General features: G+C 40.8%; 1 protein-coding gene across 1 annotated transcript in view; it reads right to left on the bottom strand.

The window, feature by feature from the left end:
• LOC134612162 (microtubule-associated protein futsch-like) overlaps positions 1–23,799 on the bottom strand; it is an 87,908-nt gene that overhangs the window by 43,307 nt on the left and 20,802 nt on the right. The window contains exons 2-3 of the mRNA XM_063456518.1: positions 17,070–17,135; positions 4,550–4,661 (exon numbers count right to left, since the gene is read on the bottom strand). Of these exons, the coding sequence (XP_063312588.1) occupies positions 4,550–4,661; positions 17,070–17,135 (178 nt within the window). The remainder of the gene's footprint in view (positions 1–4,549; positions 4,662–17,069; positions 17,136–23,799) is intronic.

Genomic DNA, 23,799 nt, shown 5'->3' with positions numbered 1-23,799 from the left:
ACAGAGACACGGAGACACAGAGACATGGAGACACAGAGACATGGAGACACAGAGACATGGAGACACAGAGACATGGAGACACAGAGACATGGAGACACAGAGACATGGAGACATGGAGACACAGACATTTGGGGACACTGGGAGAAATGGGGTCACAGACACTAGGGACACAGAGACATGGGGACACAGACACTGGGAAAACTAAGACACTAGGACCACTGGCTGGAAGGCATGGGGACACAGACACTTGGGGACACTGGGAGACATGGGGGCACTTGTGGACATAGATATGGGGACACTGGGAGACATGGGGACACTAGGGACACAGACACTGGGAAACATGGGGACACAGACACTAGGGACACTGGCTGGGAGACATAGGGACACTGGGAGACATGGGGGTACTGAGACACTGGCTGGGAGACATGTGGACACTGGGAGACATGGGGGTACTGAGACACTGGCTGGGAGACATGTGGACACTGGGAGACAAGACGACACTGGGGACACAGAGACATGGGGACACACTGAGCTTTAGTCTGTCTCTGCAGGCTGGGAGTTGCTGTCTGGACTCTCTGTGCTGTGTAGCTGCTCCTCTGCGGATCAGTGAGTAGAGAGAGGCAGGGATATGCTGTAACTTCCTATCCCTGCCTCTCTCCATATACAGTGACCCCTACTGGCCGGTGCTGGTATTGCAGAGTAATCTCCATTTACACTGAGAAAAATATTTGCATTTGTATGTCCGGTATTACTGCAATACCATCAAGGCCAGGCAGCCTCAGATACCGGCTGTGCCTTAAAATACCAGTCAGGTGGCTAACCTAAGAGTAGAAAAAAGAGAGGAATACCACGGAATGGATCAAATCCAAACCTGGATTCCTAAGGGGTTACTGAGATATCACGGGGCATGAACCCCAAATTTGGTACAGAGAAAAAGACTGGAGTGAAATAGTGGCACCAATAGAGATGACACAGTTGGGCGACTATTCCACAGATTGATATCTCAAAATTTCAGTTAAAAATAATCATGGGATATACCCTTTAATTAGCCGCTTACGGACAAAACATACATACAGTGAAATAATGGTGAAGAACACTCGTGTAAACTAAAGGTGAATTAAAACCTGGGTGGATGCAATTTGGATGTTCCCCTGTAGTAGTGAGGGTGGTAGAGACAAAATATATATCTGAGAAAAAGTATTAATATATATAATACGGTATATAGTATAGTCTCTATTTGGTCTGCTTGGCACCCAAAACTAGCATGTATAGAGGACTTGGTACAAATCCCAGCTGTTGAACGTGTCAGTTCCTTTCTATAGACTAAATTAATTTAGAATAGTGAGGGACAAAATACACACAATCTCTATATCGTAAATGGTCCGTCCGAATAACGGTTAATTAAATAGAGTCTATAGTAGGTTTAGGAAGGTTGTACACTAGAGAGTGTCACTCGAAATGTACAGTATCGTGGTAGTACATACGAAACTGTTCAGTCAGTAGGGGCAGAAGTCAGTATCCATTAATCTATACCCAACTTTAGTGGATAGCAGATAGGGTCGTTTTCACCAGGTGTTGCCAGGTAAATAATGTCTCTGAGTCATAGTCTAGTAGTCTACATAGAGTAGGGGTAACCTCATCCCGACTAATCTTTATGGTTGATTTGGTCAGGATGTAGTTTATTGTACCCTGCTAGGCAGCTGATGGTACAATAAATATCTGTGGAACTTGTGCGTGGCGCACCTGTATAGGGAGTCTCCCCAGGAGGTCAACACACAATACCGGATATAAGTGTGTGGATCAACCGGTCCAGTTGCTGTATATGCTTAGTAGAGCTTAGATAGGACTGTTACTCTAAGGTAGCCTGCCATTATATAACACAGGAGACTGAGAGTGTAGATCAGCCGGTCTAGTTCCTAAGTGCACTTATTAGAGCTTAGTTTAGCTGTAAAATCAAGGTAGCCCTCCGTTCTCTAGTGCAGGAGGGTAGTCCAGCTAGCCACAATGGTATCACACTTAGATCTGACTCCTGAGAATATTAAGTAGGTAAACTGCTGCTTCACGGCAGCCTAGCGTAATGTCTGTCCCATATGCTACCTAGCTGACTCAAAGGATTCAAACTGAATAATAGACTTCCCCCAAATCAAGTAGAGCCTAATGCATCCCCCAGTATTAAAATAAAGTACGGCAACAAACGCTCGACGCGCGTTGACAAAGGCGTGTGAGCACGCCGAAACGCGCGTTTGTTGCCGTACTTTATTTTAATACTGGGGGATGCATTAGGCTCTACTTGATTTGGGGGAAGTCTATTATTCAGTTTGAATCCTTTGAGTCAGCTAGGTAGCATATGGGACAGACATTACGCTAGGCTGCCGTGAAGCAGCAGTTTACCTACTTAATATTCTCAGGAGTCAGATCTAAGTGTGATACCATTGTGGCTAGCTGGACTACCCTCCTGCACTAGAGAACGGAGGGCTACCTTGATTTTACAGCTAAACTAAGCTCTAATAAGTGCACTTAGGAACTAGACCGGCTGATCTACACTCTCAGTCTCCTGTGTTATATAATGGCAGGCTACCTTAGAGTAACAGTCCTATCTAAGCTCTACTAAGCATATACAGCAACTGGACCGGTTGATCCACACACTTATATCCGGTATTGTGTGTTGACCTCCTGGGGAGACTCCCTATACAGGTGCGCCACGCACAAGTTCCACAGATATTTCTTGTACCATCAGCTGCCTAGCAGGGTACAATAAACTACATCCTGACCAAATCAACCATAAAGATTAGTCGGGATGAGGTTACCCCTACTCTATGTAGACTACTAGACTATGACTCAGAGACATTATTTACCTGGCAACACCTGGTGAAAACGACCCTATCTGCTATCCACTAAAGTTGGGTATAGATTAATGGATACTGACTTCTGCCCCTACTGACTGAACAGTTTCGTATGTACTACCACGATACTGTACATTTCGAGTGACACTCTCGTGTACAACCTTCCTAAACCTACTATAGACTATTTAATTAACCGTTATTCGGACGGACCATTTACGATATTGAGATTGTGTGTATTTTGTCCCTCACTATTCTAAATTAATTTAGAGTCTATAGAAAGGAACTGACACGTTCAACAGCCGGGATTTGTACCAAGTCCTCTATACATGCTAGTTTTGGGTGCCAAGCAGACCAAATAGAGACTATACTATATACCGTATTATATATATTAATACTTTTTCTCAGATATATATTTTGTCTCTACCACCCTCACTACTACAGGGGAACATCCAAATTGCATCCACCCAGGTTTTAATTCACCTTTAGTTTACACGAGTGTTCTTCACCATTATTTCACTGTATGTATGTTTTGTCCGTAAGCGGCTAATTAAAGGGTATATCCCATGATTATTTTTAACTGAAATTTTGAGATATCAATCTGTGGAATAGTCGCCCAACTGTGTCATCTCTATTGGTGCCACTATTTCACTCCAGTCTTTTTCTCTAACCTAAGAGTAGTGTGTAAAAAAAAAAAAAAAAAAATAGGCTTTGGATGCAAAGCAAGATTTATTTTTAAATGGGCCTATTTCATGGGCCTGGGCCTGGAGCTACAGCTCCATCAGCCCCTATGTTAATCCGGCCCTGGCTGTAAGCAGAGAATACTTAAAGGGACACTAGAGACACCCAAACCATTTCATGTAATTGAAGTGGTCTGGGTGCAATGTCCCTGATTCCTTAACCCTAAAATGTAAAACATTGAAGGGTTAAGACTGCCTCTAGTGGTCATTAGAGACACTTCCTGCAGTTTCATGGAGTTTAACTTCATGAAACGACGCTGGATGTCCTCACTCTATGCAATGCTTTCCTATGGGAAAGGCCTAATTGGGTTCCGACCTTGCGCTGATGTCAGATGAAATGGAGATAGAGCCCATTGTTCAGTAACAGTGAACCCCTCTTACAATTAGCTAAGAGTTCTCATAAAATGTTAAGAAGTACAATGGTAAATACCAGCACATGTAAGAACATAAAGGGATAGTATAAGCTCCCTCGGCCTCCCACATTCCCCAGGGCCCCCCCCCCCCCCCCCATTAGTGAATAAAGGTATAAAACGCCTTTATTTTCTTACCTGATCCAAGCGCCATTGTCGCGGCTCAGCCTCCTCCAGACTTAGTGCTGCAATGTAAACATTACAGTGTATCTGGAACTGCTATGTTTTACATTGCAGCACTAAGTGCAACAGGGGCACTGCACTCAGACCACTTCAATAAGCTTAAGTGGTCTGAGTGCATATAGTGTCTTTTTAATACATTGTTACATAGTAACCTCTTTAGCAACATTATTTTACGTGTGGGAGGGCTGTGGCACACAGTGAAGGAGTTTAGCATGCGTGGGATAGGCATAAGGCCAGGGACTAATTACAGTATTTCGAAAATTGGGTAGACTAAATGGGCCGAATGGTTCTTATCTGCCGTCACATTCTATGTTTCTATAATGTTAGATCCACAAACATAAAATGCGTTTTCTCTCAAAATTTAATCTAGTCATACCTTCCGTTTCAACTGCCTCTCGGGCTTCTCTCTCTAGACGCTGTCGAAGGAGCTCCTGCTGTTTCTCTAGGTACTGCTTGATAAAACTGTTTTGTCCCATTTCCTCTCCCATCTGTAGAAAAAGCAAAGACATTAACATCAAGGCCTTTTATTTGTCCACAGTAGGTTTCATATTGGAACATATCCACAATCTTTAACCCCTTAAGGACCAAACTTCTGGAATAAAAGGGAATCATGACATGTCACACATGTCATGTGTCCTTAAGGGGTTAAAGCATCCAGAGAGCCACACTGACCAACTGTTATAAAAAGAAAAGTTACTTTCATCTCTTCGGCAGGTATAGTGCAGTACAGATTATATTAAAGACACCCTTTGACATCAAACAGTAGTTTTAAGGGGAAAAAAAAAACTAAATAAACAAACACCCACAAACAGGGCTCTTTGCACTTTTGCTGGGACTCACCTAATTGGATGGAAATTACAAACTTGGTACACAGGGGTTAGCTAATGGCACTCTAAGAAAGGGATATTCTCTGGTATTTGCGGCTGTCCACTAGACATTTTTAAACTTTTTTTTCCCTTCACTGAACACTAGGAAATTGCTACTTAAACGTACAATACAAGTGAAAAAGAGAGCGCATAAAATAAATTAAACTGCGTCTTTGCAGGTAGGCTGTTAAATTAAACAGCTCACTTAAGCTATACCATCCATACATAAAGTGGCAAAGTGCAGAAAATTGTACCTAAGGTACACAATAAATACCAGCAGCAGAAACAAAGAGAGTTTCCCAAATCCTTTAGATACAGTATAGATACATGATGTCAGTGCTTAGTGAATATCCCCCTTTAAAAAGTCATATAGGGGTATACAGGTTAAAGGATATTAAAATTAACTAAAACAAATGAAACAAAAAATTGTCTTTTGATGAAACTTGAATGATAGTATCCAAAGATAATCGAAGTCAGTACGTCACTTGTGGGGAATGTGGTCTAGATCTTGTTTTTATCAATGTAGAACCACATAGTGTGCTGGGTATACCTTAAAAGCAAGAAAACAAAATATAGTGTAACACTGTATGTGATAACACTGTATGTTTAATGCCCCAGTACAAAAAATACCCCCCCAAATAAGGAACTCTTACAGGATAGAAATGTGGTACTTATCTCTAAGGACCACAATGTCAGCTCTTTATACAACAGCTTCTCCCAGGATAGCAAAGGGGATACCGGTTCTCCAGAGGAGGAAGCGTCTGCCTCGTGCACAAAGGCAGGCTGTCCATGGTCTTGTAGCGGAGGAACGCTAAAGGTAAGTCCAGCTAGATGCTGGAGTCCTTTCAGAGATGGCAAGTTGTAGAGCTTGAAGTCAGACACCTTCAACACGTTTCACCCTTCTTCTGTGGGCTTTTTCAAGATAGACCTGTGTCTTTTCTCCATTCAAATGGGTAAAGTGTTCTCAGGGCTGCGAGCTGAGAGCGGGTTGTGTTCAGGGGTATTGGGTTTTCGCCACATTGTTTTTATAGTAAGAGACTTGACTGTAGCCGAGGAGCAAGTTTAGAAAGGTTTGGGAGGGAGTCAGTGGGATTTGTTAGGAAGGGGAGGATATCATCAGCAAATACCGCTATTTTTGGGAGCTTATCGGGGAGGGGACGCCAGCAATTTGGCGGTCTTCCTTGATTTTGTGGATTAGAGGTTCCAGCGCCAAGATGAAGATGAGGGGTGAAAGTGGGCATCCCTGCCGCGTGCCATTTGTCAGGGCAAAGCGTCTGGAAGTGAAACCTGAGCTCATTACCGTGGCTTTGGGAAGGAGTAGAGGGAGATAAGGCCATAACTTTTGCCGAAAGTTGAATCTAGGGAGGACTTCAGTCATGAAGCCCCAATGGAGCCTGTCAAAGGCCTTCTCCGCATCTAAGGCCAGCATTAGGCCCTAATTCTTGTCTATATTCATGAGTTCCATTATGTCTAGTGCTCGTCTGGTGTTGTCATCTACTTGGCGTCCCGGGAAAAAGTTTGACTGTACAGGGGAGATAAGTTTACAGAGTAAGGAGCAGATTCTGTTTGCAAGGACTTTGGCGAACAGGTTTGTGTCCGCATTGAGTAACGATATCGGGCGGTAATTTGCACAGGAGTCCGTGGGCTTGCCCGGTTTGGGGATTGTAACTATGGTGGCCTCTGGCACTTCTGGGGGCATATGACCAGTCTTCATGATGTGGTTAAATAGGGCAGTCAGATGAGGGAGCAGTTGGTCCTCGAAGACTTTATAATAGTGAGTGGAGTAACCATCGGGGCATGGGGCTTTGTGCCTCGGAGTGCCTTTCAGTGCCTTTGAGATCTCTCCTGCTAGGATTGGTCTGTTTAGTGTCATGACTTGGTCGCTGGAGATCTGGGGGAGGTCTACCCCCTCCAGGAAAGTGGTTATGTCAGGAAGGTTAGGTTGGTGTTGGGAGGGGTCTGTGGAGAGGTTGTACAGCTTTTCATAAAACTTCGCAAACTCATCCACTATCGCCTTAGGATTAACTATTTTTGTTCCAGCACTATCCCTGACATATGGAATTTTCGTCTGGGAGGTTTTCTCTTTGAGTTGGGAGGCTAACAGCTGTCCCACTCTGTTCCCCTGCCTATAGTAATATAGTAATCGCTCAACTTGTTGCATCTGTAAGGCTTCCAAAGTGGTCCTAATTTTGTGCACTGCCTGTCTACAGGGCTCAGTGGGTGAGGCCTTGTGTTTTTCTTCGGCCAGCTTTACTGAGAAGTGAGGTGCTTTTTTCTGAGAGTTGACGCCGTAGTTTTGCGCCATTTTTGATCAGTACTTCCTCGCATCTCCACCTTATGGGCAAGCCACGTCGTGGTTATGGTCGTATCAGTGTACTGGTTATCCACAAAATAGTTTGCTAGAGATCTCATCTCTACAGGACCCAGTTTTGGGGATAACATTATCACAACAACCTAAAGTCATTTACAAAAAGAACAAAATTTTTAAAGATATGCTAGCCCCTAGCTACGCTCTAAAGTCCACCAATCAAAATGCTTCGAATACATCAGGATCCTTTAGAGGATGCAACACATGTAAAGCTTGCACCACCAGTCTTGTATTTAGAACAAATTCTTACTTTGGTTACAGTACAGGAGAAAAGTTTAATATTAAGTTGGATATTGGTTGCCACACGGACTTTGTCGTTTATTTACTGCAGTGTCCGTGTGGCAAGCGGTATGTAGGTCGCACTAAAAGGGTTCTAAAGATAAGGTTTATGGAACATCTTAATAATATTAAAAAGAAGCTCGAGACCCATTCTGTGCCCACCCACTGTAATGCTTGTCCCCTGTTCTCTTTTTCTAACTTTAAGTGTGTGGGAATCGAAAGAGTATTACCCTATTGGAGGGGAGGAGATAGACTCAAGAAATTAGCACAACGCAAAACATTCTGGATACATAAACTCCAGACTCTTCATCCAAAGGGACTTAACCATGATATAGATCTCATGTGTTTCCTCGATTAGTTCTTCCTCTTGTCCCACAGCAGTGCCTTTGTAGGAGGGATTTTCTTCTCTTTTTTCTCTCTTATATTTTTTTATAATTTCTAATAATTTTTCATACATTCTTATACGATATTTCCCATCAATTATTGTTATTATTTTTTATTAGAGGTTTTTGCAATTTACAAGTGATCTTGATTGTTGCCTTCCAAACATGGGATATCTATATATTGTCAGATGAATTTACATTATTATACATTTTCAGGAACAGGTTTATTGAGGATATATAAAAGATAGATAGATACCACTAGATCATTAAGACACACCGTTTGTAGCATTTCACATTATAAATGATATGATTAATTCATTTATAATATATGAAACACGTGAACATACAGGATCAGAAAATAAATTCATATAAATTAATTCACACCCAAAATTAATTTAGAAATATTATTCATATTAAGGTGTGAATATAGATAATTTTTCAAATAAATCTTTAAATAGATAAACACTAAATATGAACAGCACTCCACGTGATTGATGGTTGCCTATCAATTTGGCATCACTGATTACTATTATTATTTTGGAGTACACATTTAATATGATTATTTGAGTTGTAAGACAACTCACCTATTGGGTTTATTTAGTTAAACATTTAATGTCACATTAAAGAGTCTATAACACTGATAATATATATGGAGTACATCTATTTTCATATTAAAATATTGTAATAATAAAGGGTTAATTGAGATTTTCATGTATCTAATTATAGCAATAAGGTATTAGGGAAGTAATAATTTGGTTAATGTATTTTGTGTTCTATAAGTCTGACTACTTAGATCTATAACTAATCTTTTTTGTTAGGAGATCGTTTGTTATAACATGTCCTAGTTTCATTTTTGATTAACATTAGGATCGCCATATTCTGGGCGACCTCTAGGTGGCAATATATACAATGGTCTCTCATTTTTGAGCTGGAACGCATAGGGCAGTGGAACGCGGAAGTGCAAACGGATTTCTACTTCCGGTTTCCGGTTCCACCGTTTTGCACCAAGAACGACCGTCAGAACACCTACTCCACACCTGAACAGGATCGCTGGATACTCCACAACTGAATGTGATCAAGGAATCAAGGGTAACTCCCACCAGATCCACCTATGAACTAAGGGTCCAGCCCTATTTATAGAGACTCACTGGGGGGGATAATACTGTATGCATTTCTGTATTGACTGCTTTTAATTATTATATTATTTGTTTTTGGTCCCTGAGGAAGTTCCTTTGCATAGGAACGAAACGCGTAGGACCTCCCTTTTGTTTTAATCTTATTTAATGTGGCTAATATATATAGCCTTTTTTCTATAATAAATTTGCATATTTATTTTACTCTACCTATATTGGAGTCTCATTCCATACTTTGGTCCGCTTGGAGTTCCAGTGGAGAGTGGAGGCGTTTAGCTGCACAAGTTTATCGGGGCAGGCACCTTTTTTGGCACATTATTCACTTTGATCCTGTGAGCGCATTATTATATCAGCGCATTATTATTTATTTTGCTGTATCACACTATGTATCTTTTTCTGTTCCTGTTTTAGATTATGTACAGCCGAATCTCATTTTCCTCTGTGTCTATGTATATCTCATCTCTGCTGCCTGTGCAGTACGGTCTATAAGGGACTCGTTGAGTCATCACCTTCTCCGTCCCCGAACCGGATGAAGTGTGGTGAATAAGGACCGAAGGGGGGCGTGGTCGGACTAGGTTATAGGGGCAATGGTGACCTTGTCTAGTGTATATAGGGATTTCACATCTACCAGGCACATGTCTATACGGGAATATTGGTTGTAGACTTTGGAGTAAAATGTATAGTCCATAGTGGCTGGTATCGCCAAGTATCGTGTAGGCCATGCAGGTGGAAGAGGACTGAAAGTGTCACCTAGGTGAGTGGTTCGGGGGGTGGAAACCTTGGACTACGGATCTGTCAAGGTCAGGGTCCAACACACAGTTGAAGTCTCCGCATATGAGCGCTTGTCCTTGTTTTAGTCTGTCAAGTTTTTTCAGTGCTTTCCTAATAAGTCGTATTGGTTGGTATTGAGGGCATATAGGTTTGCTATGGTCACCTGGGTGTCATTAAGTAGTCCCACCAGAATTAGAAGTCTGCCATCATTGCGCTTATACACATTTGAAATGCCAGTCAGAGTGAAACAATATAGTAACACCTCTCGTTTTGTTAGGTGTTAGGGCATGGTACGCCATTGGATAGGTGGCTGAAGAGAATTTAGTGTTTTTTTTTACAGAGTGGGTCTCCTGTATGCAAGCTACTGAAGCGTGCAGTGCGTGTAACTGGGCAGGGCCAACCTGCGCTTCTGCGGAGTGTTTAAACCATGGGCATTGAGGGACACCATGTTAAATCGAATCATCTTGGTAAGGTCGGGGGGACCCTGGGATCCACCCAGGCGGCAGCATCCTTCCAGACTCCGCCTCCGCATTGTGATAGTGGGATTTTTGTCTCTAGGTTTCCCGGTACGCCCAAGTCAGCATGTGTAGAGCAGATTTTGCAACAGTAATAATGAAAATAGTTAACATAACCAAAGTGTGTATATATATATATATATATATATCAAAAAGCTAAAGAGCATTGTGTGGAGTGGTACAGAACATGTCCTTATAGGGGAGATGCCAATATTGGTCACTTTAAGGGCCTTCTCGGTGTCGAGGTGGTAAGTCCTCTGTTCCCAGCAGGGGAGTAAACTTGTTTGTTAGGCAACTGCACCCAGTCTGTCTCAGCGCCCCACACGAGGGTATGGAATGAGTAGATGGAGGTTTCCCTCTGCCAAGTGCTACGGGTGGGCTGTCCAAGCCGCCCATTCAGGAGGAGAAGTTTTATGGTGGCTGTAAAGGGGCAGTTAAGCTCAAGGGTAGGGTGGCCAGGGTGCAGGGGAGCATCGCCGTGCAAGGCTAGGTGTATGAGTAAGTGTAGCGTTTGAGTGTACTTATGTGGGGGCTATAAGCACCTTGTGCTTGTGCCCTTATGTACACGGAGGTCGATCATCATATGGGGTCTTGGAGGACGTACAGATTGGTTTGGGCAGTCCAAGGCGGGATAGCAGTGTGAGCTTTCAGGATGTCATTTGTTACTTGACTTTGGTCCATTCCTGGGCCACTCTCCTCGGGGAGGCAGGGTCAACTGTTGTCTGCTTCTCAGGATCCGCCATTTTCTCCATAAGCGGTTTTGGTCTGCTTCTATTCTATGGCTTTTCTCCATCATTGCATCATTAGCCAGACAGAGTTCATCTGCCTTCTCTTCCAGAGCGTTCACACGTGTTCCCACTTCCAGCATTTCTTTGCGGAGGTCAGTGACCGCTGTTTGGAAGTCAGCTTTCATGGATGTGTGCAGCTCCTGGAGCATGGCTGCCAGCCGTCTCTCTGACACAGAGATCCCTGTGGGTGCTTGTCTCGTGTCAGTGTCCGATCCTGCGTCTGAATTGTGCGTAGGCGAGTGGGAGCCACTGCTATCTTCTTCTGACCGCAGCCTGTCTCATTTTCCCTGGCGGAAAAAAAAAATCAGAGGCTCATTGGGCTTTTGGGGGTGCCATTGAGAATAGGAGAGTTCCCTTTGTCTTGGGCACTTTTTTGGGACGGTGTTGTTCCGTTTGTCGCTGTTTTAGCCGCTTGTTAGGCCTTTGCGATCACGGAGCTCTTACAACATGCGACCGCTCCATTGGATTGGAAGTCGTTTCAGCATGTTTTGAGGACTTTTATTTAGACCATGCTTTTGAGGCTGAAGATTGATCTTCAAGCAAAACATCAACACATAAGTATGAAGTGTTTATTTTTTAAATTAAACTATATCACGCTCCACTACCCAATAGTTATTTGGAGGTAGGATGTATTTATAGTACAATGAATTGGGAAAATTATTATTGGAGTAAGGATTGGTGGTTAGTTTCTGCTTTCATGTTTTTGCTCCTAAAGTGGGTAGTCCTTTATGGGGCAGAGGGATTGGGCATGCTCTGGCCCTTTAGCCATTACAACAGGAAACAGAGCATCTCGTGATTTGTCTGTTATGGTAGGGGACTTTGGTAACCACAAGTTAGTTATTGCTTTTCACTCCACCACCAAGCAAGTGGACAAAGAGTATTTCGTAGGGCCACTACCATTTTGCACTTTTAAAAGCGTCATTATTATGGGATACTGCTCCCCCAAGCTGTATTGCTTTATGGGTATGGAGTGCTCCTTTAAAAAATTACTCCAAGCACTATGGCCATTTCAGTGACTGGAGACATTTTATATTGCTGACAGAGGGTGTATCTCCACCAGAGGAAGTGTAATTAGTATGTTATTAGCCAGTCTGGGAACAAAGGTTTTGTGCATATCCATTGCATAGTGTGTCATTCATTGGCTGAGAGTGCGCAGATGATGCTTTAAGCCAACGAATGGCTGGTGGGATCGTCATTTGGCTTTTGCAATTCAGCAGAAGCCAGATGCGTGTCACCCAGCGTCAGAGAAGGCTTGGTGCCCAGGTGGACCCAGGTAAGAGGGCAAACCATTGCAGTTCAGGTTTTTAAAGATATTTTACTTAACCATTTAATTTAAGGAAATTAACAAACATTGGCGTTTAAGCAAATACAAGAATATGTATGTTATATAATTGTATTTTAGTTAAATAAAAACAATTTAAATTGTTCTCCACTTATGATAACTTATTAAAACCGTAGACAGTGCACCTTGTAATGATGTCATCTTTATTTATGCATTTTGATTGGTACACAACAAATCAGTTCTGATATAACTGTTAAACTAATCTGAAAAGTTATTATTCTAAACATGAAATCTTCATCTGGTTGCAAATATTAAAATTATATCCTTCAGCAAGAATGAGTTTTTACAAATCATGAATTAAATCAAATGAATCCTGCATATGCACACACGGTGACCATTTACAGGATTACCCCACAGTAAATCAGATTAACGGTCCCTATGAGCACCATCTTTTGCTGGATGCAGTATAGAGGTATGAAAAAATGTAATAGCCGATATCAATATCCTTTAAGGTATAACTTCAAGTACATTATGGGGAAATCAATACCCGAGAAGGCATGTTTTAGATTGTTAATTTCCTCAAGAGGATTTTTATGGCAGAGGGAGTTATTTACTAAACAGCAGACTGCAATGAATCAAAATCTGATTTTCTAAATTACAAAAAGATAAAATAAAAAATCTTTAACTAAGTTTTATTCTACCAATTCAGTTAAATGCAGTCAAATGCTGCCAAACGTAAATGGAGATAATATGCAATGGTTTTGAACTAGTTGTTAAAGGTACAGTGAGGAAATAATGTAGGACATGTTAAGAAAAGGTAGAATAATAACTCTAAAATGAGGAGAAAATACATTTAAATCTAAATATAAACAAGCATGAAAATTAAATCAAAACATAAGGAAAATAAGCATAGGACTAAAATAAAAATACATTTTTTAATTGATTAGGCCCACATAATGATCAGTGTTATCACTTTTAACGGTCAAACTCAATCATTGATCCGGTCACTTGCAACCTCTTAAAGATACAACAAAAAACATCAGTTCAGTCCATTGTTAATAAAGGACTTCGCTACTGCAACTACTCTAGTTGGGATTATTGAGAAGGCTGACTTTAGGGGTGTGCATAACACATGGCTGCAAAGATTGCACACACAGAACTTTCCAACTGACCTACATGCATTATAGGATGCCACCAGGGTGAACACCCACCTCTGTTAACGGTAAGTATATCTCCCTATAAGGTCCCCTTTCACATAAGTGGACAGGTCACCTTGTGGGAATCTTTGGCTGATCATTGCAGGAAAGGTATAAAGGTATAATTTGGCTTTACTGTGAAGCTTCATACAGAGTGCCTGAAGGCCTACGGCTGCCCTGTTTAGGGCACTTACTCTGCTCAAGTGCAGTCCATGCAAAATACTATTGCTAAAAAAAAAAAAAACCCACATAAATCATGACATAAAAAATATAATTCTGCCCTCATTACATGTTCCCCAGCACAACCTTAAGGCACCATCCCTTGACTTGAAGTGCTGATACTTTGGTTAGACCCCAAACAAAAACTAGTGTACAGTTGAGAAGCAAATTGCAAGTTTATAGACAAAACCAGGCAAAACTGAATATTCTTAAAACTCTCAACGATATTCTATTGCAGGGGTAGGCAACCTTTTAGCAGCACTGTGCCGATATAGTATTGTGATGTCCCGTAGCGTGCCGATCCTATTTTTTTTAAATTGAGGTGTGTATGTTCTCGTATTCTGCTTGTGTTATTTATACTGCAGTTGCTTTGTATCGTTGTATTTGTGCGTATATGAGCTATTATATTGTATATGTTCAGGAGTAGTTTGTGGTATCGTTTATGATACATATGAATGTGGGCTGTGTATGGGGGCTGCTTGTGGAATTGTGTGTGTGGATGGATAAGTCACATTGTGTGTTTGGTAGTGTGTGTATGTGTGGGGGTTGTTTGGGGTATTGCATGTGAGAGGCTGCATGTGGGGTTGTGTGCATGTATGTGGATTGTTAGCGGGTTACGTTTATGCGGATTGTGTGTGGGCTGTTCGTTTATTTGTATGAGGGGAGGGTTATTGTGCATTTCTGTGTATATCTAGCAGTGTGGGTGGCTTCCCTGGGATCCAGTGGGGACCAGGCTGGCCAGGTACAGGTCAAGGACAGGAGCTGCAACAGCAGCTGCGGGCTGCTCTACTACAGTGTGGATTCCCATTTACAAGTGCTGAGAGGAAGTGATATGAGATAGTTATCTGAGATCACTTCCTCTACATAATGCAATGCATAAATTGAGGATTGTCCTTCACCACCTTTTCGGATTAGCAGATATCTGAAGTTTCACTGGGACTCCTGATAGGCCAGAGCCTGTTTGGCTCTAGCAGCCATGAGGGCCGTGCAAAGACACCTTGAGTGCCGTGCATGGCACTAGTGGCGTAGGTTGCCTACCCCTGTTCTATTGTTTTGTATACCATTGGTTATAGATTTGGCATGCTATCTTATCCTCCTCACAAACGGTATCTTCATCTGCACCACCACTAGTGTAGCACCTTGCTCAAATACATTATAATAATAGCCTTCCAGCTGAAGTGGTAGAGGTTAACACAGTAAAAGAGTTTAAGCATGCGTGGGATAGGCATAAGGCTATCATACAGGGAGTGCAGAATTATTAGGCAAGTTGTATTTTTGAGGATTAATTTTATTATTGAACAACAACCATGTTCTCAATGAACCCAAAAAACTCATTAATATCAAAGCTGAATATTTTTGAAAGTAGTTTTTAGTTTGTTTTTAGTTTTAGCTATTTTAGGGGGATATATGTGTGTGCAGGTGACTATTACTGTGCATAATTATTAGGCAACTTAACAAAAAACAAATATATACCCATTTCAATTATTTATTTTTACCAGTGAAACCAATATAACATCTCAACATTCACAAATATACATTTCTGACATTCAAAAACAAAACAAAAACAAATCAGTGACCAATATAGCCACCTTTCTTTGCAAGGACACTCAAAAGCCTGCCATCCATGGCTTCTGTCAGTGTTTTGATCTGTTCACCATCAACATTGCGTGCAGAAGCAACCACAGCCTCCCAGACACTGTTCAGAGAGGTGTACTGTTTTCCCTCCTTGTAAATCTCACATTTGATGATGGACCACAGGTTCTCAATGGGGTTCAGATCAGGTGAACAAGGAGGCCATGTCATTAGATTTTCTTCTTTTATACCCTTTCTTGCCAGCCACGCTGTGGAGTACTTGGACGCGTGTGATGGAGCATTGTCCTGCATGAAAATCATGTTTTTCTTGAAGGATGCAGACTTCTTCCTGTACCACTGCTTGAAGAAGGTGTCTTCCAGAAACTGGCAGTAGGACTGGGAGTTGAGCTTGACTCCATCCTCAACCCTAAAAGGCCCCACAAGCTCATCTTTGATGATACCAGCCCAAACCAGTACTCCACCTCCACCTTGCTGGCGTCTGAGTCGGACTGGAGCTCTCTGCCCTTTACCAATCCAGCCACGGTCCCATCCATCTGGCCCATCAAGACTCACTCTCATTTCATCAGTCCATAAAACCTTAGAAAAATCAGTCTTGAGATATTTCTTGGCCCAGTCTTGACGTTTCAGTTTGTGTGTCTTGTTCAGTGGTGGTCGTCTTTCAGCCTTTCTTACCTTGGCCATGTCTCTGAGTATTGCACACCTTGGGCTTTTGGGAACTCCAGTGATGTTGCTCTAAAATATGGCCAAACTGGTGGCAAGTGGCATCTTGGCAGCTGCACGCTTGACTTTTCTCAGTTCATGGGCAGTTATTTTGCGCCTTGGTTTTTCCACACGCTTCTTGCGACCCTGTTGACTATTTTGAATGAAACGCTTGATTGTTCGATGATCACGCTTCAGAAGCTTTGCAATTTTAAGAGTGCTGCATCCCTCTGCAAGATATCTCACTATTTTTGACTTTTCTGAGCCTGTCAAGTCCTTCTTTTGACCCATTTTGCCAAAGGAAAGGAAGTTGCCTAATAATTATGCACACCTGATATAGGGTGTTGATGTCATTAGACCACACCCCTTCTCATTACAGAGATGCACATCACCTAATATGCTTAATTGGTAGTAGGCTTTCGAGCCTATACAGCTTGGAGTAAGACAACATGCATAAAGAGGATGATGTGGTCAAAATACAAATTTGCCTAATAATTCTGTACTCCCTGTAACTATGAAATAAGGCCAGGGACTAATGAAAGAGTTTAAAATATTGGGCAGACTAGATGGGCCAAATGGTTCTTATCTGCCATCACATTCTAGGTTTCTAGAATATGCTAGAACTAGTTCCCTAGTTATAAATCCAGAGATCTGTGAATAACAGGTATTTTCATACATGTATAAACAAAACAAAAGAAGAAACAAGTAGTCTTCTCATTACAGTAACACATACAATGACTTCTCCACACACAAAAAATAAATAAATAAAACCACGCTGCTCCAAGAAGAAAGATGCATATGTACCTGAGAATTGGGCTGGTATCCAGTGTGGGGAGTAGAGTGCTTCTGGAGGTTCTCCAGCATGAGAGCCTAAAAACGGGATAAGAGCAAAAAAACAAAACAAAAAAAAAGTCTATTATTGACAACGAAAATGTTTTGCAAAAAACTTTTGGCTTGAAACTATTTTCAAAAAGATGTTATTCCTTTTTAAATATGCAAGAGAAAGAATTAAACACACATACACACTTTTTTTTTCTATAAAGTCACTTTCATTTATCAAGAACTCATAAAAAACACATATTGATTCAAATAGCATTTTAAACAAGCACTTTAAAATACTTTGCTAAAAAATCCCAAAGGATAGATAGACCACAAAGCAGTGTCAGTCTTATAAAATGTATTATCCCAGTTTGTAACTACATCGTCATTATTTTACCCAAGAGAGGTGATTTTATAAACTTTATAATCTTCAATGTCAGTTTACAATGGCATGCTCTCCATTTTTTTAGTGTGTGTGCACAAAAACAAGTAGTAGTACAGAAACATGTAGGGACCTAGTAGCAACAATTAAAATGTGGTTTGCGCATATACAAAATTTAGAGAAAGATCAACAGATTATTAAAATCTGTTATTTGAAATGGTCATTCCTTTGAAAACTTTGAAAACACTGCACATACAGAAATTAACCCTTAGCTGCTGGAGGTTTAACTACACCTGTGGTGGCGTCATCAGCCAGCCCCAGAACTAGACTCTCAGACAAGAATGGCGACCACTAAACCCACACCAGTTTGTGAGGCGCTAAGATGAGGAATGTGGAGCAAATGACTGCCATAACAGACATCGGCCTGATACAGGAACAAACCCTTGATGTTGCCTGAGCGAAGAGCTCAACAGACCCAAGTAAGTCCCCTATAGTGATCCTCACTGTCACAACTTTCAGTCAGTGTTTTCAACCCTGAGAGAGTCACGGGATAGAAGCTGTTGATGTCTACGAAAATACAATCTCACAAAATCTATTTTTTAGAGGACCTGTCCAGATTGAACGTCTTTGGCAGAGGGGAATGAGACAACACACGACACAGGCCTCTTATTTAATTTGATGTGGGCACTCGTAAAGGGTAGGAGATCAGTTCCTTCTCCCACCAGAATGGCCAACTAGGTATCAGCGTTCCGCAGCTGCAGGACATAGTCCAAAGTAGGCAGGGCTCAATAGCATAAATGGAGCCTCAATGGACTCTGAAGTATACAGGTATCGCAAGAAGGTAACGAATCCACGAGAGAGAGGGAGAGATATCAAAATACACGGAAAACAAAAAACATATATATATATTGCAAATGGGGTATGTCCAGTCTTTTTAGTAGTCACTTAGTCACAAACACAAACACTGGCCAAAATTGGCATTCAAATTATTTTTTTTTGCATTTTTCACACACAAATATTAACACTAAATTTGGCCAGTGTTTGTTACCAAGTGGCTACTAAAAGAGACTGGACATACCCCATTTGCAATAATTTGGGTGGTCTACTATTGCAAATAGTATGCCATCATGGGGCTAATTCTCATTCCTGGGCTTCCATACGGTCTCAAAGGCAACGTAACCAATCTGACAAATTTCAATGTAAAAAAAAAAAATTAAAAATGTATCATGCTATATTTGACCCTGTAACTTCCCAAAACACCATAAAACCTGTACATAGGGGGTACGGTTTTACATGTGAGACAATCGCTGAATACAAATGTGTATTTTATTGCACTAAAAGCAAACAGTATTATGACATTCACAGTTAAAATGTCACGTAGAACTAAAATATTTTTTTTTAACATTTCTTATTTTCTATGATTTTTTTATATTTTATTCATATTAAATTATGGTTCATTCCTAAATATTTGATGTTAAATTAAAGCCCTGTTTCCCCTGAATAAAATGATACATATTAAATGTGGGTGCATATAATATGAAAGAGATGATCAGACATATAGCTCAAATTCAAGGTTTTGTTTTCATCACAACGTGTACATTTGGCTCAGTCCTTAAGGAGTTAAAAGTGAATCTTTTGTGAATATTTCTTTTTTTCCTGTTTTTAAATTATTATAATCAAAACCATGAACAAATGTGTTTACACCCACCCCACCTTAATATAGTATTCATATAAAAAAAAGTTGTGCTATGCATGAATGTTGTGTATAAGAAGAAGAAAAAATAATAAGAAAAAAACAAAGCCCCGTCTATCACTTAAAAAAATTATATACAATATGTACATGTGCATTTAACCCCTTCAGGACGGGTGACGGACAAGATCCGTCATCCTGGGGATACCCTTAACGACGTGCGACGGACCTCGTCCGTCACGCGGTAAAATGAACCCCAGATCGACGCAATCGCGGAGTTAATGGTGCTCCGGTCTGCCTCTGTATTAAGCAGACCGGAAGCACCGGATCGGGCTGTCCCAGCACATGTGCTCACTCTGACAGCATGTCAGAGCGAGCACATGTGCTCAGTATACTCACCTTCCGCCTCCCTGCACTTCCGGGTTCACTGTGAAGTGCAGGGAGACGGATCAGTGCTGATCCTGCCCCCTGTGTAAAAAATAAATAAAGTTTTAATAAAATCCCACCCCCCTTTACCCATTTTAATAAAAAAATTAACCCCTTCCCTGCCAATTGATCACTGACTACAGTGATCAATTGGCAGGGATTACATTTTACTGTCATCTTATTTTTTTAAAAAAAATGTATTTTATTAATTAGTTTAAATATTTTAAAATTATATATTTAGCCAACTGGGGTGGGTGGAAGTTAGTGGGGAATTTGGGGATTTGGAGTTAGGCTAACTAGGGGTTAACGTTAAGCTTTAAAAAATTAAGTTTTTAAAAAAAAAGTTTTAATAACGTTTAAGTAAAAAATACAAAAAGACACCCCCCTTTACCCAGTCCAAATAAAAATTAACCCCTTCCCTGCCAGTCGATCACTGCCTACAGTGATCAAAATACAGATCACAGTATTATAAAAAAAAGTTTTAAGAAAGTTTAAAAATAATAATAAGCAAAACAAAAGTTTAAAAACTAGTTTTAAAAAGTTTAAAAAAGTAAAAAAATACATTAAAAAAATGCTCATTACCACTACACCTGGAACAAACTAGAGAAAAAATGATCCCACGCTAAGGTTCAAAATATGCCTTTTGAATTACCCCAGGGTGTATTCTTTAATAAATAGTATGTGTTTGGGGGGGGGGGGGGGGAGTTTCAATAACCAACCATCTAAACTACTCCAAAATGGAACATGGACACAGCGTAAAACTTCAAAGTTAGAAAAAAACGGAATGGCTGCGTCTCAAATGTGCCCCTTCAACATCCACATATACCTGGCAAAGGTACATACAGGGGTATTGCTGTACTCAGACGACAAAGCTGAGCAACATATGAAGTAGTATACAGTCATAGCACACATAAGGTTTGCAAAATATACTGCGCAAACTCACTTTGTGTGTCAAAAAGGCAGAAAAAATGCTTATTACCACTACACTTGGTACAAGCTAGCGGAAAAATGATCCCATGCTAAGGTTCAAAATATGCCTTTTGAAATACCCTGGGATGTCTTCTTTAAGAAATGGTATGGCTTTATGGTGTATTTTGATTATATAGCCTGGTAAAATACTCTAAAATGGGACATGGGCACAGCGCAAAAATGTAAAGTTTGAAAAAAATGGAATGGCTATGTCCCAAATGTGCCCCTCCAATGTCCACATATACCTGGCAAAGGTACATACGGGGGTATTGCTGTACTCAGCCGACATAGCTGAGCAACATATGAAGTATTATACAGTCGTAACACACATGGTTTGCAAAATATACTGTGAAAACTCACTTTGTGTGTCAAAAAGGCAGAAAAAAACGCTTATTACCACTACACTTGGTACAAGCTAGCGGAAAAATGATCCCACGCTACGGTTCAAAATATGCCTTTTGAAATACCCTGGGATGTGTTCTTTAACCCCTTAAGGACACATGACATGTGTGACATGTCATGATTCCCTTTTATTCCAGCAGTTTGGTCCTTAAGGGGTTAAAGGACCACTCTAGGCACCCAGACCACTTCAGCTTAATGAAGTGGTATGGGTGCCAGGTCCAGCTAGGGTTAACTAATTTTTTTATAAACATAGCAGTTTCAGAGAAACTGCTATGTTTATCAATTAGTTAAGCCTTCCCCTTTTTCCTCTAGTGGCTGTCTCATTGACAGCCGCTAGAGGCGCTTGTGTGATTCTCACTGTGAAAATCACAGTGAGAGCACGCAAGCGTCCATAGGAAAGCATTATGAATGCTTTCCTATGCGACCGGCTGAATGCGCGCGCAGCTCTTGCCGCGCGTGCGCATTCAGCCGACGGGGAGGATCGGAGGCGGAGAGGAGGAGTAGAGCGGGGAGCTCTAGCTGGAAAAAGGTAAGTTTTAACCCTTTCCCCCTTTCCAGAGCCGGGCGGGAGGGGGTCCCTGAGGGTGGGGGCACCCTCAGGGCACTCTAGTGCCAGGAAAACGAGTATGCTTTCCTGGCACTAGAGTGGTCCTTTAAGAAATGGTATGCCTTTATGGTGTAGTTGTAATATGTAGCCTGCTCAAGTGCTCCAAAGTGGAACACGGACACATTAAAACCCTCCATGAAAATTCACACTTAAAAACGTAAACTTGTCACGTCTCTTTTACAGCACTGTAACTTCACAAAATATTGCCAAAGACTTAGCTGAGCATAATTTGTGGGGTTTGAACTTAGTGGTACATATGAAATATACAAAATGCCCAGCAAAAATGTAATCCGTATGTAAAAAATGCCCAAAATAATTTACCACATACTTCGGCATATATTGGTGAAAAAATGGGGGCATGTTAAGGCACAATATGCACCATATGAGATACCCTGGAGTGTCTACTTTTACAAATGGTAGGCCTTTGTGGATTTTTTTTTGAACAGTCAAACTGCTATAATACCCCAAATGGAAACATCCGTCTCTCAAAATTCAGCTGTGAATACTGAAAAGGACAGGTCTCATATATGGCACTGTAGCTTCACGAAATAGTGCCAAAGACATACAAAGGGGGTGTCATTTTACTCAGCAGATGTAACTGAACACAAACTAAAACTTTGTACAGGAATAGCACACACCTTTGTTATAAGTTTGTGTGCCAAAAACGAAAAAAACTAAAATTTTCGCCAATATTTAGCAGAGGTTGGCGGTGAAATGACTACATAGAAAGTGTCAAAACAACCTTAGGTAAATAGCCTGTGATGTGTACTTTATATAAATATATACTTTTGTGTGGCAATTTCTTTTTCTTTCATGGCTATTAAGCTTACAAGACAAACATACCAAATTCTAAAATTGCTCCACATTAAAAGTTTATTTTACTCCTTGTGCTTTGTGACCTGTAACTACAAAAAAAATCTTAAAATCCCAGACACATTATATATTCTGTAAATCAGAACAACTAAATGAATTTATTTTTAATTGCTTTCTTTAACCTGCACTAATTATGCACACATTATTATTGCAAAAACTGTAAAAAAATAAATATTTTTTTTTGCATTTTTTTGCTAATAAATAAGTATATATATATATATATATATATATATATATATATATATATAACATCAAATTAAAGCCCTTTCTGTCCTTTAAAAAACAGTATATCATATGTGTCGGTGCAATAAACTAGAGAGATGCAAATTGCAGTTGAACGCAAACAGCAAGAAAATGCAAAGATTGCTTGTGTCATTAAGCATAAGACAAGCTTCTGAAGCTGTGTCCTTAAAGGGTTAATGGGCAAGAACAGCAGTACAAATAAACATGCAAACAAGGCCTCGGTTATGAATTTTTGGAAAACACTTGGTCACTATGTGGTTAACTGTCTCAGGGTAAAACAGAGACTTGATACGGTGCCAAAAAAACATTATGTAACATGGAAAATTTACAAAGGAGATTCACAATAGGAATTGCATTGCTGCACTGAAAACATTAGAAATGGCCTTGGAATAAATAAATCGTATATACTCGAGTATAAGCCGACCCGAATATAAGCAGAGGCCCCTAATTTTACCATAAAAAACTGGGAAAACGTATTGACTAGAGTATAAGACTAGGGTGGGAAATGCAGCAGCTACTGGTAAATTTCTAAATAAAATTCGATCCTAAAAAAATTATATTAATTGAATATTTATTTACAGTGTGTATGAAAACAGTGTGGGTATGAGAATGCAGTGTGTGTGTATGAGTGCAGTGTGTGTGTGTGTGTGATGCAGAGTGTGATGCAGAGCCTTGGTGGGGGGTTATTTTTTATTATTATTTTAATATTGTTTTATGTTTCATTAATATTTTTTTTATTATTATTTTTTTATTTATTTTATTTTATTATAATTATTATTTATATATATTCATTTTTTCGTCCCCCCTCCCTGCTTCCTAGCTGGCCAGGGAGGGGGGCTCTCACTCCCTGGTGGTCCAGTGGCATTGGTAGTTCAGTGGGGGGAAGAGGGGGACTGGCAGGGAGCACTTACCTCTCCTGCAGCTCCTGTCAGCTCCCTCCTCCTCCGCGCCGGTCCGGTCAGCTCCCCTGTCAGCTCACAGTGTAAGTCTCGCAGCCGCACTATGACCCCGCGGCTCTAGCGAGACTTACACTGGGAGCTGACAGAGGTGCTGAACGGACCGGCGCGGAGGAGAAGGAAGCTGACAGGAGCTGCAGGAGAGGTAAGTAAGAGCTCTGCAGCCC

Source organism: Pelobates fuscus, chromosome 5 (assembly GCF_036172605.1).
Source record: "Pelobates fuscus isolate aPelFus1 chromosome 5, aPelFus1.pri, whole genome shotgun sequence".
NCBI lineage: Eukaryota > Metazoa > Chordata > Amphibia > Anura > Pelobatidae > Pelobates > Pelobates fuscus.
The sequence above is the reverse complement of the archived record's forward strand: the minus strand, read 5'-3'. Positions and strand labels throughout refer to the sequence as shown.